We start from the raw sequence: 18,388 nt of genomic DNA, 5'->3' as shown, positions 1-18,388 counted from the left end.
TTTTGCCAATAATCAGTGAGCTTGGAAAAGGACCCTGAGCATCAGATGAGACTACAGCCCCAGCCAACACTTTGATTTCAGCCCAGTGAGACTCTGAGCCAAGGATCCAGCTAACCTTTCCCCTGATCTTGACCCATGGAGCTGTGAGATAATAAATTTAAATTATTTTAAGCCATTAGGTTTTACACAGCAATAGAAAGCTATATACAATCCACTGCACCAAGAATTCTCTTCCATAATATACATAGAGATGCTAAAAATCCATTTATTTTTTAATGTTTATTTATTTTTTTTTTTTACATTTATTCATTTTTGAGAGACAGAGAGAGACAGAGCATGAGTGGGGAAGGGGCAGAGAGAGAGGGAGACACAGAATCTGAAGCAGGCTCCAGGCTCTGACCTGCCAGCACAGAGCCTGACGCGGGGCCTGAACTCACGAACTGCGAGATCATGACCTGAGCCGAAGTCAGACACTCAACCAACTGAGCCACCCAGGTGCCCCATAATGTTTATTTATATTTGAGAGAGAGAGTGAGCAGGGGAGGTGTAGAGAGAGGGGGCGAGGGGACAGAGGACTCGAAGCAGGCTCTGCACTGACAGCAGAGAGCCCAATATGGGGCTCAAACTCACGAACTGTGAGATCACAGCCTGAGCGGAAGTTGGACACTCTACACTCAACCAACTGAGCCATCCAGGTGCCCTGAGATGCTAAAAATTCATTCAGATAAAGACTAACAGAAAAACGGGCAACAGAGTTAAAAAAGAAAAAAAGGAATACAAATATTCTTCAACATATACAAACACGCTCAACTTGATTCATTTATGATACAAGAAAGATGAAAAGTTCTATAACTTTGGAGTGCCTGGGTGGCTCAATTGGTTAAGCGTCTGACTTGGGCTCAGGTCACGATTTCACAGTTTGTGGGTTCAAGCCCCGCATCAGGCTCTCTGCTCTCAGCACAGAACCCACTTGGATCATCTGTGTCCCTCTTTCTCTGCCCCTCCCCCACTGGTGTTCTCTCTCTCTCTCTCTCTCTCTCTCTCTCTCTCTCTCTCTCTGAAAATAAATAAACTTAAATAAAAAAGGTCTATAACATTGTGTTGGCTAAAGAGTTAGAAAGCAGTAACTAAATTGTTGACAGAAGAATAGATTGGTACATGCTTTGTAGTAAGCAATATAGCAATGCCTACAAAAAATTAAAACTGCACATACATTTTTACCAAGTGATCACAATTCTGGAAATTTTATTTTATCTTATAGATATGCTACCTATATGTACCACATATACATGAGATTATTTATTACAATAGTGTTTATAATAGCAAAAAATTGGCAATAACCTCAATGTCTGTCATAGGGACTAAATAATTTTGACACACCCATTAAAAGTAATGATAGGGGTGCCTAGGTGCTTCAGTTGGTTAAGCATCCAACTTGGCTCAGGTCATGATCTCATGATTTGTGGGTTTGAGCCCTGTAACAGGCTCTGTGCTGACAGCTCACAGCCTGGAACCTGATTCAGATTCTGTGTCTCCCTCTCTCTCTCAAAAATGAATAAATGTTAAAAAAAAAAAAAAACTTTTTAATAAAGTAATGATAAAACACACTCATCATGTACTAGCAAAAAAAAAAAATCTCCAACATATACACACACGTATATATGTATGTGTATACAATATATCATTTTAAAGGAATAAATATATATACATATATAAATATGTATATGTATACCCCTACATTTGAAGAGAACATTTATAAAAATTTACACAAACAAAAACCCAGTGGTTGTACAGGAAAAAGAAATGGAGTGAGTAGGGTATGGAACAGGTATATAAAATAGGGAGATACCATACAGAAGAAGAAATATATCTTGAAGCATAAGAAAATCCTTCTCCATGAGCTCAGAGGTCTTAAAATTTACTCTCAAAAAAAAAAAGTTCAAAAAGAAAATGCAAATCAAAAACGGGGGTAATTAAGCAAGATTTATTTATTTATTTATTTTTTGAGAGGGAGGGAGAGAGAAAAGCAGGCCTCACCCCATGTGGGGTTCGTGCTCACCCGAAGTGGGGCTCACCTGATGTGGGATTCAAACTCATGAACCGTGAGATCATGACCTGAGACGAAATCAAATGCTCAATGACTGAGTCACCCAGGCGCACTCAAACAAGATCTTAAACCATATTTTAAATCAGCATTGCAATCTTTCAAGTGCAATAATACTAAGTTATTTTGAACAAAATAACTTCTAACACTTCCTGTTAAAGAAAAAATAAATTTAATCTAATTTTACTAAAAATGTGTTTTTCATATATTATTCATTTTTTTTTTTTTTACTTCTAACCTATGAAGAAAGGTAAGCTTTTTTAAAGTATCAAAACTATGGTGAGAATTAATATCAAAAGACAGGATAACTCCAAATTCCATGCTGTAAATGAGTTCAAGAGTTGTTACTCTTGCCTCGCATCCAGTTTAAGAGGCACAAAACATAAAATTCTACTTATATCCTTTTCAGTCAGGGTAATCTTGTTATGGTCCACTAGCAAGATCAATTTTGTTATTCAGTGTCAGATCAAAATGCCTACAGCCCATCCTAAAATACTTTTATATGTATACCATTATGTACATAATCAAATGGTGAGACATTTTAATAGCTTTCAAATGGCAGACTTTATAATTATGTTCCAGCTATCTCCACCCCAATTAGCATAAATCTTAATTCAACTATGTGTTATCCTGGACCTTAACCATATTTTCATAGCAAAGTTTCATTTCTTGACTACTGAATCTCCTATAAGTTAGCTTTAAGCTAACGTATTGTATGAATTCCCAAGCATTATTTAAAATACATACATCAATAATGTACTGATTTTCAATATGAAGGCTACTACAAACTCCTTTCATTCAATTATTTAACAAATTGAACATTTTGAACAAACTGAATTATTAAACAAATTCTATGCATGGTCATTTTCCCCACCATGTAGAACAGTTGAGCGCTAAAAACCTTTTTGGAGACATACGGGAATAAAATAGACAAGGCTAAGAAACAGAGACAAGATATTGAGATCAAGTTCATAGTATTTGAGTCCGTAACTCCAGTTATTCATAAGGTCTATCCTCATTCTTTTCCTGGGGGTTCTGTCAGACACTCCAATGCCCTTATGATTCACCCCCCTTTTTCTTAAGCTATTTTATAATTCCATTCATTCAGCATTTTGACAAGTGTTCACTGAGCACCACTGTGTGTCAATTACTGTGCAAAGTGCTACGTATACATTAATGAAAAAGATACACATGACTCTTGCATCAGGAAATTTACTTTGCTCAATTCCTCCTTTACTTCTATAGAGAAAAATTTCAATGTTTTTTAAAATGCTTTTTAGAATGTCAGCATTTACTGGTGCAGTGAAGTTCTTTTCTTTTTTTTTTTAATATAATTTGTTGTCAAATTGGCTTACATATAGCACCCAGTGCTCATCCCAACAAGTGCCCTCCTCAATGCCCATCATCCATTTTGAAGTTCTTCTTCAAATGGAGTCAATAATTTACTTTTTGGGTGCCTCACCCCCCCAAAATTCTTATGATTGAAAATGACTAAAATTAGTTTTAAAGAACTAACATCAAAAGAAAAGTCATGCTTTTTCATGCATATATGTAAAATATACCTTCTGTATCTGTATTATTTTGTCATCTTTAGATCTTCTTAAAGTAACTAATTTCTAAAATAGATGTTGCTTCTTCACCAGATTTTATTTTCCTTTTTGAATTCACGTTTTCAGTGACTATGAGCCCTCTAGTGGAAGGCAAAGAAAACAAAAATTTTGTGCAAATTACACGTTGCTCAGTAAGAATGCATTTTCTTTTTTTTGGCACCTTGCTGATGAAATAGCTATTACAAAATTTTTAAAAATCACAAAATAATAAAATACACAAATAGTTGTAGGCTTATACTATACAATAAATGCCAATACCACTGTAGGAAAAAACATTCAGACCACCTTCTATGCACTCTATGATAAGACTGTTCAGCCTCTCTTTCCTGAACATATTTCACATACAACTAACCTACAATTTCTGAAGTCTCCCACAAACGTGACTTCCTGCATCTCAAATGCTAATGAATGAGCCATGACAAAACAGGCCTCTATACCAAAGGGCAAGTGCAGGAGCAATGTCAAATATTCCTCCCACCACCAACAGTGACCTTTAGATCACACTTCGTTTTGTCAGTGAGCGCCTTGCCTCCTGCTCTTAAAGGAGATAAGTTAACTATCTTGTGTCTGAAAAGTAAGGGGAAGGTCTCTCTCTGTCCCAAAAATAAATAAACTTTGAAAAAAAAAAAAAAAAAGTAAGGGGAAGGATAGATTCTGGCTGGCTGTATTTCAGATGAGAACTCTGTTCATTGCACAGGCATCCCACACAGAATGAAATCAGGAGCTTTAAGTACAAAGTCGAATCCTACCAAACTTACCCCAACTTATTTTAATGCAACTCTTAATGAAACACTTCACATAAAAAACCCAGGATAAATGCCAACCTATGCAGGCTTCCAGGAGAGAACAGGTATAAACTGGGACTGTCCTAAGTGTAATGGCAGAGAGTGCAATTCCTTTTACAGGTCACTTAAATAAGGAAACTTGAGAATGGTTCAAGTTTAATTCAGCTGAAATAGAATTAAAAATTCCTTGTCACCTAAATATTGACATTAGATAATTACCAAGAGAAAGGCTGACTTTTACACTATGGAACCGACTAAAATATGTTAAACATTTAAAAAAAAAAAGACATAGCTTATCTTTCAAAGTTCATATCATATTCTTAAAAATAAGTCTCTTAAGTGTTGGCCACATAAGAAAACGTCATTATATATCTTCAAGTCTACTGTTTGATCATTCTGCCAATAAAGTCCAGGATTAGTCTGTCTAGAGGTTTAATGACTCATTGATCTCAAAGAATCAGCTTCTGGCTTCATTGTTTCTATTTTCTCTTTCACTGATTGCTGCTTTAGTTTTTGTTTTCTTTATTCTGCTTACTTGGGTTTAAATTGCTTTTCTTTTCTAAGTTTCCTAAGGTGGAAACTGACATCAATGCTTTGAGACCTTTCCTATTTTCTAATATAAGTATCTATTGCTATAAACTCTGCCCTAAGTACTGCTTTAGTGGCAGCCTACAAATTCCACGGTATGTTTTCATGTTAATTCAATTAAAAATGTTTTCTAGGGGCGCCTGGGTGGCGCAGTCGGTTAAGTGTCCGACTTCAGCCAGGTCACGATCTCGCGGTCCGTGAGTTCGAGCCCCGCGTCGGGCTCTGGGCTGATGGCTCGGAGCCTGGAGCCTGTTTCTGATTCTGTGTCTCCCTCTCTCTCTGCCCCTCCCCCGTTCATGCTCTGTCTCTCTCTGTCCCCAAAAAAAAAAAAAAAAAAAAAAATGTTTTCTATCCTCTTTTTTGAAATCTTCTTTGATCGTTAGGTTATTTAAGAGTACGTTAATTAGCTTCCATATATTGGGGGATTTTTCCATAGATCTTCCTGTCACTGATTTCTAATTTAATGCCATTGTGACCAAAGAACATATCTTTTATTACTTGGATTTGTTGCATGGCCAAAATCTGGTCTATCTTGGTTACCGCTCTGTGTATCTCTAATAAGAATGAATATTCTGCTGCTTGGCGGACTGTTCTATAAACATCAATTAGGTCAGGTTACTTGATACTAATGTACAAGTCTACTCTATCTTTGCTGATTTTCTGCCTACTTGTTCTATTAGTTATTAAGACAAGGGTACTGAAATCTCCAAATATAATTGTGGATTTGTGTATCTCTCCTAAAAGTTTTACCAGTTTTTGCTTCATATATTTTGTTTGTCCTTTTATTTAAAGTGTGTTTAACTGGTGGTTACCAGAGGGGAGAAGGGTAGGGGGCAGGTTAAATGGGTGATGGGTATTAAGGAGGGCACTTGTTGTGATGAGCACTGGGTACTTTATGTAAGTGATGAATCACTAAACTATACACCTGACACTAATATTACACTGTACGTTAACTAACTGGAATTTAGATAAAAATCTGAAGAAACAAAGAATTGGTCACTATGTTTTCAAATTTTTCTTAGGACTCTTCAGGCTCTCCTCTCCTTCCAGGACCCAAATTACATGTATATTAAATACTTGATACTGTCCCACTGGTTGTGATTCTTTCACTTACAAATTATTTTACTCATTTTTATCTGTATTTCATTTTGCATCATTTCTATTGGCTTGTCTTCAGTTCTCGAATCCGTTCTTCCCTCAGTACCTAATTTTCCATCATCCCCATCAAATACATTTTTCATTTCAGATATTCTAATTCTCATCTCTACAAATTCAATTTGGGTTTTATTTTCTATATCTTATTAATCTCTAATTTACTTTTTAAAATTGTATGGGATACAATTCTAATAACTACTTTAAAGTTTTTCTTGCTAATTCTGCCATCTGTATCACTTCTGGGTTGACACCCTGTGTCTAATTACTTTCTCGTTATTGATTGTGTCTTCCTACCATTTTGTATGCCCAGTTATCTTTGGATGTCAAACATCGTGAACTTTAACTTGTTGGGTACTGAATACTTGTGTATTCCTATAAATCTTCTTGAACTCCTGGGAGGCAGTAAAATTACTTAGAAACAGTCTGATCTCTTCAGGTCCTGTTTTTATGATCTGCTATTCTGTCCCTCCGCAGTGCTTGTTTTAGCATTAATTATTCCCCATTGCAAAAGCAAGACTTTCCAAAATACCCTACCCACTGTTTCAGGAATCTTGAGGTTTGCTAGTATGGCCACAAGGAACAGACATTATTCTTGGTCCTGGGTATTGAATGCAGGCCCGTGTTCCCTCTCATCATTTTGGATGACTCTTTCCCTGGCCACAGTTGCCAATCATTACTCCACTGAATACACAAAAAGAACCCTCTTCAGATCTCCAAGGTAGCTTGCTGTTCATCTGTCTCCTGTCTGGTATTCTGTCTAGCAAACTATAGTTGCCTTGGTTTCCTGAAGCCCTCAGAACTGTCTCCTCAACTCAGGAAGACCTCTGGGTTCTATACTCTTGTCCCTGTGCAATAGCCTGAAAACTCTCTCAAAGCAGTATGCTAGGGCAATCATGGAGCTCACTTTGTTTATTTACCACCTTTCAGGTGTTATTCTCCTTGATTGCCTAAGGCCAATTTCTAAAAAAACACTACTTCAAATATATTGTCTATTTTTTCAGATGTCTGAGGCTGAAGGGTAAACCCAGGCCCTATTACTCCATCTATACTGGAAGCACAAGTCTTAAGCATATATTTTAACTACTACTTTTACTTTAAAATAATCAAATAAATGTTGCACAGCAAAGGAAACAACCAACAAAACTAAAAGGCAACCTATGGAACGAGAGAAACTATTCGCAATTGACATATCTAATAAAGGGTTAGTATCCAAACTATAGAAGAACTTCTAAAACTTGACACCCCAGAGCCAAATAATCCAATTTTAAAATGGGCAGAAAACATGAATAGACATTTTTCCAAAGAAAACATACACATGACCAACAGATCATGAAAAGATGCTCAACATCACTCACCATCAGGGAAATACAAATCAAAACTATAATGAGATATCACCTCACACTTGTCAGAATAGCTAAAATTAACACAAGGAACAAGTATTGGTGAGGATGTGGAGAAAGGATTCCCACTGCTGGTGGGAATGCAAACTAGAACAGCCACTGTGGAGAACAGTATGGAGGTTCCTCAAAAAGTTAAAAATAGAACTACCCGGGGTGCCTGGGTGGCTCAGTCGGTTGAGCGTCTGACTTTGGCTCGGGTCATGATCTCACAGCTCATGAGTTCAAGCCCCGTGTCACGCTCTGCACTGACAGCTCGGAGCCTGGAGCCTGCTTTAGATTCTGTGTCTCCCTCTCTCTCTGCCCCTAACCCACTCGCATTCTGTCTCCGTCTCTCTCAAAAATAAATAAACATTTAAAAAATTAAAAAAAAAAAAATAGAACAACCCTACAATCTAGCAATTGTACTACTAGATACTTACCCAAAGAATACAAAAATACTAACTCAAAGGGATACATGCACCCTGAAGTTTACATCCAAAGTGTCCATCAACTGGGGCGCCTGGGTGGCGCAGTCGGTTAAGCGTCCGAATTCAGCCAGGTCATGATCTCAAGGTCCGTGAGTTCGAGCCCCGCGTCAGGCTCTGGGCTGATGGCTCAGAGCCTGGAGCCTGTTTCCGATTCTGTGTCTCCCTCTCTCTCTGCCCCTCCCCTGTTCATGCTCTGTCTCTCTCTGTCCCAAAAATAAATAAACGTTGAAAAAAAATTTTAAAAAAAAAAAAGTGTCCATCAACTGATAAATGCATAAAGAACATAGATATATAGATAGATAGATAGATAGATAGAATGCAATATTACTTAGCCGTAAAAAAGAATGAAATCTTGCCATTTGCAATGACATGAATGGAGCCAGGGAGTATTATGCTAAATGAAATAAATCAGTCAGAGAAAGACAAATACAATATGATTTCATTCATATGTGGAATATAAGAAACAAAACGAATGAGCAAAGTGGGGGGAAAAAAGAGAGAGGGGGAAAATCCAAGAAGCCGACTCTTTAGAGAACAAACTAATGGTTACGAGAGAGAAGCTGGGTGGGAAATGAGGTGAATAAGTGATGGGGATTAAGGAGTGCACTTGTGATGAGCACCGGGTGATGTATGGAGTGTTGAATCACTATATTTTACACTTGAAACTAATATTGTACTGTATGTTAACTAGTTGGAATTTGAATCAAAAATTTTTAACGAATTAATTATTTAATCAAATGTCACAAAAGTACCGGTAGGTTATAAACATCAGACAATAAGGAAATTACAATGATTACAAAACTACTAAACTTTCATTACACTTAATTTGCCTTAAAACTTTACATTTTAGATCTAAGATAATCACCTTGTATTTTTATTACTGTCTTGTCGTCACTTATAGCTGGTAGCATACTCACCATCTAACAAAATGCACTGAAATGTAACTGAGTCATATGACATTGTTAAAATTTTCCAGTCAGAACAAATGCTTAAGAATCTGGCATGCCTAACAACAGATGTTGGCGAGGATGCAGAGAAAGAGGATCCCTCTTGCACTACTGCTGGGGATGCAAACTGGTGCAGCCACTCTGGAAAACAGTATGGAAGTTTCTCAAAAAATTAAAAATAGAACTACCTTATGACCCAGCAATTGCACTACTAGGTATTTATCCAAGGGATACAGGTGTGCTGTTTCGAAGGGGCACATGCACCCCAATGTTTATAGCAGCACTATCAACAACAGCCAAAATATGGGAGGAGCCCAAATGTCCATCGATGGATGAATGGATAAAGAAGATGTGGTATATATATACAATGGAGTATTACTCAGCAATCAAAAAGAATGCAATCTTGCCATTTGCAACTATGTGGACAGAACTAGAGGGTATTATGCTAAACGAAATTAGTCAGAGAAAGACAAATATCATATGACTTCACTCATATCAGGACTTTAAGATACAAAACAGATGAACATAACGGAAGGGAAATGAAAATAATATAAAAACAGGAAGGGGGACAAAACATAAAAGACTCTTAAATATGGCGAACAAACAGAGGGTTACTGGGAAGGGTTGGGGGAGGGCGGGGTGGGCTAAATGGGTAAGGGGCACTAAGGAATCTACTCCTGAAATCATTGTTGCACTATATGCTAACTAACTTGGATGTAAATTTAAAAAAATAAATTAAAAAGACAAAGAATGAAATCTTGCCATTTGCAACTACATGGATGGAGCCAGAAAGTATTATGCTAAGCAAAATAAGTCAGTCAAAGAAAGACAAATATCATATGATTCACCCATATGTGGAATTTAAGAAACTAAACAAATGAGCAAATGGGAAAAAAAGAGAGAGAATCCAAGAAACAGACTCTTAACTATTAGAGAACAAACTGATGGTTACCCGAGGAGAGGTGGGCAGGGGGATGGGTTAAATAGGTGATGGGTATTAAGGAGTATACTTGTGATGAGCACTGGCTACTGTATGTAAGTGCTAAATCACTACATTGTACTCCTAAAACTAATATTATACTGTATATTAACAACTAAAATTTAAATAAAAACTTAAAAGATAAAAAGAAAGAATCTGGCATGCCTATGAAATGTTATTTCTTTGTAGTTATGTTTCTTAAAATGTTTCATATTTCATTAGAAGCAGTTAACTCTGTTACTTTTTCCTATTGCTTGTTAATTTTTGTTTTGCAAGAGAATAAAAAAGTAGGGAAAAATAGAGTGAGAAATATTACATAGTAATATAATTACAAGCTTAGAGTCAAAATGTCCTTATTGGAGACTTAACCTATTATGTCAGATACGTTCAGTTTTATATATGAATTATGGTGAAATTAGTTCAGCCATGTAGTAACAAAGTCTATACTGAAATTTGATAAATATCTGTTGAATAAGTGGAATATAACATATTATCACAATACGAATGAAGATAACCCTCTATTAACTGAACACAATACTACCAGTTATGGGAAAGAAAAAATAATGAAAGAGAATACTTTGAAGTTTATACCATGGCAGAGACCTTAAAATACAACATAACAAAGAATTTTAGAACTGGAAGTCTTTTTGAGATCTAACTGCCTGCTTCTTCTATTCTAGAGAGGGGAAACTGAGACACAATCAAAAGATATACACCTAACAAATGATAACAGTAAAGAGAAGAACTAAGAACAGGGACTTCCTGTTATATCCTTATGTCCTATTCGTATGTCTTCTGACTTCCCGCCAAACAAATTAGCCATAATATTTCTTACTTTTTAACTTCTCCCAATGTCCTAGGAAAGTGCTAGATAAATAGATAGTAAATTTTACATAAAAGAAAAAAAATTAACTCTTTCCTAAATTTTAACTACTAATTTTCAACTATGAAAATTATGAAAAAAGGAAAATTATGAATGAAGCATCCAACTGTTAAATAATTTCAAGTGTATAAAACATCAACTAAACATCGACAAATTTACTTTAACTTTTACATAATTTTATTTTCTTAACAAAAAATACAGTTTTTTAAATGGTTATTTCACCCACCCTCTTCTAGATCCCACCTTTGATTCCTTAACCCAGAGGTTCACAACCCTCCTCCATCCCAAGGCCTCTTTGTAAAACAAATATTTGTTAACATCCCCTTGACCATCTTGAAAATGAATTCAGAGGTAAAAAATCTAACTATATATGTACTACTTAAGATATATATTCCTAACTGTATAATAAAGAGGAAATAAATAAGAAGTGTATTTTAAAAAACAACATATATAAATAAGTAAATGCTCAGCCGCCATGTCGTAATAAAGGAGCCAGGGGCTTGCAACCACATCAGTGTAGTCCATCTGCCAACAGGTAGCTGGTTTCCACCTTCTGACCCCCACTCAATAAATATGTCAGAACTCGGGGCACCTGGGTGGCTCAGTCGGTTAAGTGTCTGACTTCGGCTCAGGTCACGATCTCATGGTTCATGAGTTCAAGCCCTGTGCTGGGCTCTGTGCTGACAGCTCAGAGCCTGGAGCCTGCTTCAGATTCTGTGTCTCCCTCTCTGCCCTTCTTCTACTTGCTTGCTCTCTCTCTCTCTCTCTCTCTCTCTCTCTCAAAAATAAACATTAAAAAAAAATATGTCAGAACAGTATCTTCCAAGAACCTTACATGTTCACTTATATATGCCTCTTGGTGGCAATGGTACAGAAGACAACTGTCACTGAGCTATTAAAGGCCACTGGTGTTTCCCTTCCTAAGATATTCTTAGACGCCTCACTACTGGCCTTCACTACAAGTATTGGCATCACTTGTTAGAAATACAGATTTTCAAGCCCTACCTCAGGCCTACCGAATTAAAATCTATATTTTAATAAGATCACCACATGATAGTATGTAAATTAAAGACTGAGAAGCCACTGGGCATTCCTGAGGGGCATGACAAAGGGTAAGCCAACTGTACATAATTTTTTAAATGGTTATTTCAAAACTTATTCTGAAATTAAAAAAAAACATATTTGAAAACCTCTAACAATATTTTACCTCCAAATTGATAATAAATATTTACCATTTTATGAATAAACTAATTAAGTAAATGCTTATTAACTCAAAACTAAGATCTAGGGCCAACTGATAGTCATTCAATCAATAAACACTAAGGGTCTATGTGTAAAGCATTGTGCCAAAACCTGGGAGGGAAGAGGTCATAAAACAGGTCAAAACTACCCCAGAATGCAGTTAAAGATCAAACTAAGATGCCTTAAAAGAAAAATAAGTAACATACTTTTGTATCTGTCAAACACAATTCTAAGATCCACAGAGATTTAAAATAATTGAACCAAATCTCCTTTTGTGGCCATCAGTTTCTGAATGGTATTGAGGAAACAAATCACTAATAATACTTTAAACTGAAGTTATATTCCTTATCAGTAGCTCCATTTCACAGTCCAACTCAAACTGCTCAAAGATCCACTCTGGTAAGAAAGAGAATAGATAAGGACAAAAAAGGAGCAACAGAGAGATGGGGGAGGGGGTGTTACCCAGACAAAAAGGAAGGAAAGAAAGAGAGAGAGAGGCTAGGCGGCAGACAGGGAGAGAGAGAACAAGAAAGCAGGCTTAACTGAAATAATTTAAACAGTAACAAAAGAAAATGGGCAAAGAAAGGAGACATCAGCAGAACAAAAGAGCTAACTACTCTCTAGGGTAGGAGTTGGCCAACAGTTTCTGTAAAGGGTCAGAGAGTAAATACTTTAGGCTATGAGAGCCATATGGTCTCTTGTAACTACTCAACCCTGGAGATGGAACTGAAAATAGCCATAAACAAGAAGTAAATGGAAAGGTATGGCTGTGTTCCAGGAAATCTTTATTTGCGGGGGGCGGCGGGGGGGGGGGGGGGGGGTGTGGAGAACAGGTGGCAAGCCAGATTTGGCTTCAGGGCATAGTTTGCTGACCCATGACCCACCCCATGCCCTAGGGGAAAGAATTAACTGGATTCATACATACACACTTAACAAAACAAATTGCTGTCGAATCTGCATTTAATAATGATAAAACAAATGCTCTTTTTTTTTTTTGCTTATAATACTTTGCCAATGAAAGAAGAGTTCAGAGATAATATTGAAAGATATCTTTGTTCTCATCACCACCTTCTACAAAGATTAGAGATGTGCTTCTATCTTCCTTACAAAGATGAATTAATCATTCATAAACTTATTGGATTTATTTTAAACGTCTACAACTTCCTGATGAGATACATTCCAAAACTTAATCGTCTATTATGTGATCCAATGTTTTAGTATTTCCCTTTATTCTTCCTGAACCTACCTTTCTAAAGTCCAAAGGAGACTATCTCATGCATCTATCTAGTTTTTGCAGAATGTGTCTATGCTCTCACTATTCATTTGACTTATTCATTAAAAATGTGTGAGAAATTCTTTAAAAATTCTATCTCCATTGGTTATCATCTATCTTTTTATCCAAGTTCATATACCATGACCATGATAGTTGTCATTTTACAGACTTTATTGATTTCGAAAGTCCTCGTATAACACACACTGCCACAGTCCCAATCCACACTGCCTCATCATCTACCAGTCCCTGCATAGCAAAGTCTTACTATATCTCCCTAAGTGCTTTCTCTGGCCAAAAGAACCTGCTTGGAGAATGAGTTCCAAAGAGTTAACACCCTCCAAGAACAACCCTAGACCGATAACAAAGGAGAGGTAGGGTTTATAAATACCTCATCTCCTTGCCCATGAGGTAAGATAACTCTGAGGCCATTCTACCCTGCCTCCGGGAAGTCCCACTAAAATTGAGACTCGTTTGCCAAAAGAGGTAATCTGCTCTTGAATGTGCAGTATTGTGTTTTTTCTCTTAACTGGATCATTGCTCACTCCTCTACACGTGGTGTCTGGGATTGCCTTCCAAATTATTTTGTCTGCCTAAGGTGGACCTCAATCAAACTAAGAGGGTCCTCTAAACTTAAAACCCTTGGGTTCCTGAGATTTTAGACTGAGACATGTTCAGAGTATTTCAGCCATGAAACCACCACTGTTTTCCCCAAAGATAGGATTACCTTGTTTCACTTTTGCTAGTTTTCAAAAGAACTGGTGAAGCCATCATTTTATTATTCTCACAAGACACAGCGGCACGTTACGGTGGCAACTTTAGGCACAATATAAGGTGATTCCCAGTTATCTTACCTGTGATAAATGAATGCTCAGAACCCAACATCCTATTAGTATAATTTTAGATCTGTTTTTCCTCAAATGCATGACTTTGTATGTAGTCACACAGAAATTTATGGGCCACTTCTGGACAACAGAAATAGTATAAACCAGATATATTATACAGATTTTTTTAGTTTTCAATTCAAATAGGAATACGGTATAGAAAAATAATCTTCCCATGAAATTTTTTCATTCTCCCCTTTCAAAGGTAGGAAATATAGAACCATAAATACTATCTATAAAGTCTCATATTTTGAACATGAAGAAGCCAACAGAATTGATCCCAAGTAGCCCACAGATACAGAAAACTCATGAAACCCTTTTGTCTATTTGCCTCCTTGGGAAACTACCTCCACCTTCAGCCTAACGTAGAAGTTCTAAAGACATCAGTAATTTTCCCCATTCTCTTACCTCCCACTTGTGGTTAGTCTGTTCCATCCTACCTCTCTAAAATGTCTTAAAACTGTCTCTTCTTCATTCCCACTGCTCTTATCCCAGTCTGCCCTTCCTATGCCAATAACCTTCTATCTAGTCTGTTTTACTTCATTTCTTCATTCTGGAAAATCAGATAACCTAACGCTCCCTCATTAAACCTAACATTGTTCAAACCTCTAATAGCTCAAGTCCTAAACATCGCTTTCAGCATTTATATAAAACACATGGACATTTACATGACATTTAGATAACTCGTTGCCTAAACATTTCAATGTATTTGTATTTCTGTTTGGAATGAAGATTAAAAATAATGTTTACCTAAAGATTAAACAAAATGTTTACCTGTCTGAAGCTATGTCACTGGCAATTTGGTGCTTCACTCCTGACCCATTTTTAATAGAATCCTGTCTTGTGAGCCCATGAGATCGACTTTTCTCCACTGCAGGTACAGATAAGTCACCTGAGGGTCCTTGGAACTGGGCCTGCTCATGCAGTTTTGCCTTCTTCTCCTGAGGCGCCTCCTCGTTCCGCAGTCCTCGGAGAACCTTTTGATCAGGTTGCTGTGGTGTGTTAGATCCACTGTTATAAAACCACGCTCCTGATTTAGTGAGGATTTCTTGTTGTTTTCGGCACAAATTACATACCCACATAACCTGCACACGAATACACAGGGAAAAAGATTAGTGTTTCCAAAAGTTAAAACACAAATAAAAAGACAGTTCAAACCAACAAAAAATTACATGGTTATCCTTTCTCAGGTTAAAATGTAATCCAGACTAAATGCTAATATTAATTCTATCACATACCCTTTCTTTTAATTTTGTCCGAGTAATTATAATGAAACAATGCTAACTGACAGCAGAAATACGAAACGAGAGCACCAAATTACTAGTTGTTTATCTGTAGTCTTTTCAATTACTTTTTATTTAAATGAGGAGCACAGTATAGCATAGGGAAAATGGATTTTGAGGCTAGACAGACTTGGGTTTAAATACCAACTCCAAGATTAGAAACTTTGCAACCTTGAACAAGGCAATAAACCTTCGTATCTATAAAACTTAGCTTCCTTAATGATACAATAGAGAAATAGGGATGATAATGCTTGTTTTCCTATATTGTTTTGAGAACTGAAGGTTGGAAATAATTTATACAAAATGTCTAGCCCAATGCTTGGTAGATGTTAGACTTCCAGTAGATCACCTACCTACCGGGAATGAGGCTAATCTATCATCAATTAACTATATTATAAGCTTCTTAAAGGGGCATTTATTTCTTTGAAGTAGCTCCTAATCGCTAACATAAAGCTAGGAACATTGTTGATCTTCAATAAAAACCTATTAGTTGCCCAATTTATAGAAGGACACTTGTTTTTATTCTTATTATAAGAAAAATTTACCACTGTAACCATTTTTAAGTGCTTAGTTCAGTAGTGCTAAGTATATTCACATAGTTGTGAAATATATCTTCAAAACTTGTTCATCTTGCAAAACTCAGTCTATTAAACAGCAAATCCCTTTCTCCCTCTCTCCATCCCCAGGTAACCACCCTCCTACACTTGAATTTTTTCAAGATCAAGTGTAGCTATAGATATCTACATAGATAGGTTTTTCAGACTCTAGAAATCTAAGAATATTACAGCTGGTATTTGTGTGACCAGAAAATCTTCACCCTCTTCTAAGAAATCTTTTTCTATTAATCAGAAAAAAATAAAATTATATATTCATGAAATAAAAGGTGAGTTCATATTTCAAGTGAGTATTTTCTGATGTTTATGTCAAAACTGAATCTTACACAGCTCTCAAGATTACTAAACACCTCTTCATATTTTAAATAACTTATAATAGTAATAGATAGATCATTGCAGTAAAAAGAAGATTCATTATGGTGTTTTCAACTGATATAAGGATGTTTCTGTAAAATGCCATTTACAATTTTTAATTGCCCTTATTCTTGTTCATATTGCTTGTATAATCCATATCATGCATTGTACTTAATCATAATCATTTTTTATTATTTTGTTATCTCTTTGAACTGTATATACATTTCTTTTTTCCCCAATTAAATTCAAAGCTCATTGGGGACAGGGTTTATATCTTCTATTTGCATAAAGAGACACTATCAAGCACAGGACAGTAAGACCTTCTAATTGCTTGCTAACTTGAATTTTTTTGAAATCTTTCTCGGGGAAAGATAGTAAGATATCTGATATTATTACACTAAAATATATGTTTCACTGATTTCCAAAGGGATTAGTCATCAATAATGTCAACATATATGTGTGCCTATTTTATTTTTATAATAAGAAAGCATTTTTGAAATGAAAATAACAAAATATCACTCAAAATTTTAAAAAAAACTACCTCATAGTACAAATTTGTTTTGAATGTTCATGAAATATATCTCTCAGAAATCAAATTTCAACCAAATTCTTCAGGCTTTTGATGCCACCTTGTGACAAAAGTCAGTATTGCAGCTCTCTCTTAAAAGTGAAAGGCAAACTAAATAATAGAACCACAAAATGATGTTCAAATAAAGTTTGAATCTCAACTTTCGTTTTATTTTAAATAAATAACTATTCATATTATAGTGATAATAGAAGCCACCTGATTTCACAATATGAATTCATCTGGAATAAGTCAGAATATTGAGGATTAATCCTTTGTGCCTGCTAACTGACAATAAAACAGAGTTCGTGAGTCAGACAACTATCCAATCACAATCATCTGCGGAAACAACCTGCTTCATTATTTGTCACAAGTAGGTTACTTAAGTTCTTCTGGAACAGAGATTCTCGAAGACTATCCTCTGGGACACACAACAGCATCAGGATCACCAGGCCCCATTCCAGACAGGAATTATGGGACAGGACCCAGAAATCTGTGATTTTTTTTTTTTTTTTTGGTCAAATCCTACAGGTGATTCTGATGCCTGATAAAGTTAGAGAACCATTGGTTGAGGCAGAGATTCCCAGCTTGATACGAGGAACGGGTTACAGGTGTGCTCCCCAGTGACTATGGAAGGTCATGAGCCGCCTTCCCAATTTACCTCAGTGTGAACTATTCAGCATCCAAATGGTGACAGCAACATTTCTGTGTAGTCCCAAATTAGAAAAAGACTAGGAAGAACTGTGGGCCTCGTTTTCCTCATCTGTTAACACCCAGCAGACACTAATATGAGATAAATGAGCAGGAGGCACGAAGGATGATGTTGGATTCCTGTTAAAGACTCACTGGGCTAACATTCTCCCTACACTCTCTGGGATACCCACGCTGCCTGCTCCTTTCCTGACTAGACACTCTGTCCCCTCCTAAACTGCCAGCTCTTAGTAGTCTCATATCCTAATACCCGATTCACTTTCTTCTCTTCTTTTGCTATCTCCTCTCATTCTTGGATTAATAGTTTATTCATCTTAAAAGTTCACTAAACAAATCCACTCACTGGAAGTAGTACAGAGGCTGACACTTTCACTTGAAGCCCCTCACGCACAGAGCAACTTAACTTATACACTGAGCATATGGGACTCCATCTCACAAACGCATACGCAGATGCATATGTGACTTGCAACGAACCGGTTATGAAACTATTAATGTCTATTAGAGGTGAGTTATGTATCTATGAAACACAATTAAACTAATTCGGGAA

General features: G+C 36.4%; 1 protein-coding gene across 1 annotated transcript in view; it reads right to left on the bottom strand.

Moving 5' to 3' along the window:
* Positions 1–15,084: 15,084 nt before the first annotated feature.
* LOC125156200 (regulating synaptic membrane exocytosis protein 2-like) overlaps positions 15,085–18,388 on the bottom strand; it is a 184,693-nt gene continuing 181,389 nt past the window's right edge. The window contains exon 3 of the mRNA XM_047841968.1: positions 15,085–15,399. Within this exon, the coding sequence (XP_047697924.1) occupies positions 15,085–15,399 (315 nt within the window). The remainder of the gene's footprint in view (positions 15,400–18,388) is intronic.

The sequence above is a fragment of the Prionailurus viverrinus genome, chromosome F2 (genome assembly GCF_022837055.1).
Source record: "Prionailurus viverrinus isolate Anna chromosome F2, UM_Priviv_1.0, whole genome shotgun sequence".
Lineage (NCBI taxonomy): Eukaryota > Metazoa > Chordata > Mammalia > Carnivora > Felidae > Prionailurus > Prionailurus viverrinus.
The sequence above is the reverse complement of the archived record's forward strand: the minus strand, read 5'-3'. Positions and strand labels throughout refer to the sequence as shown.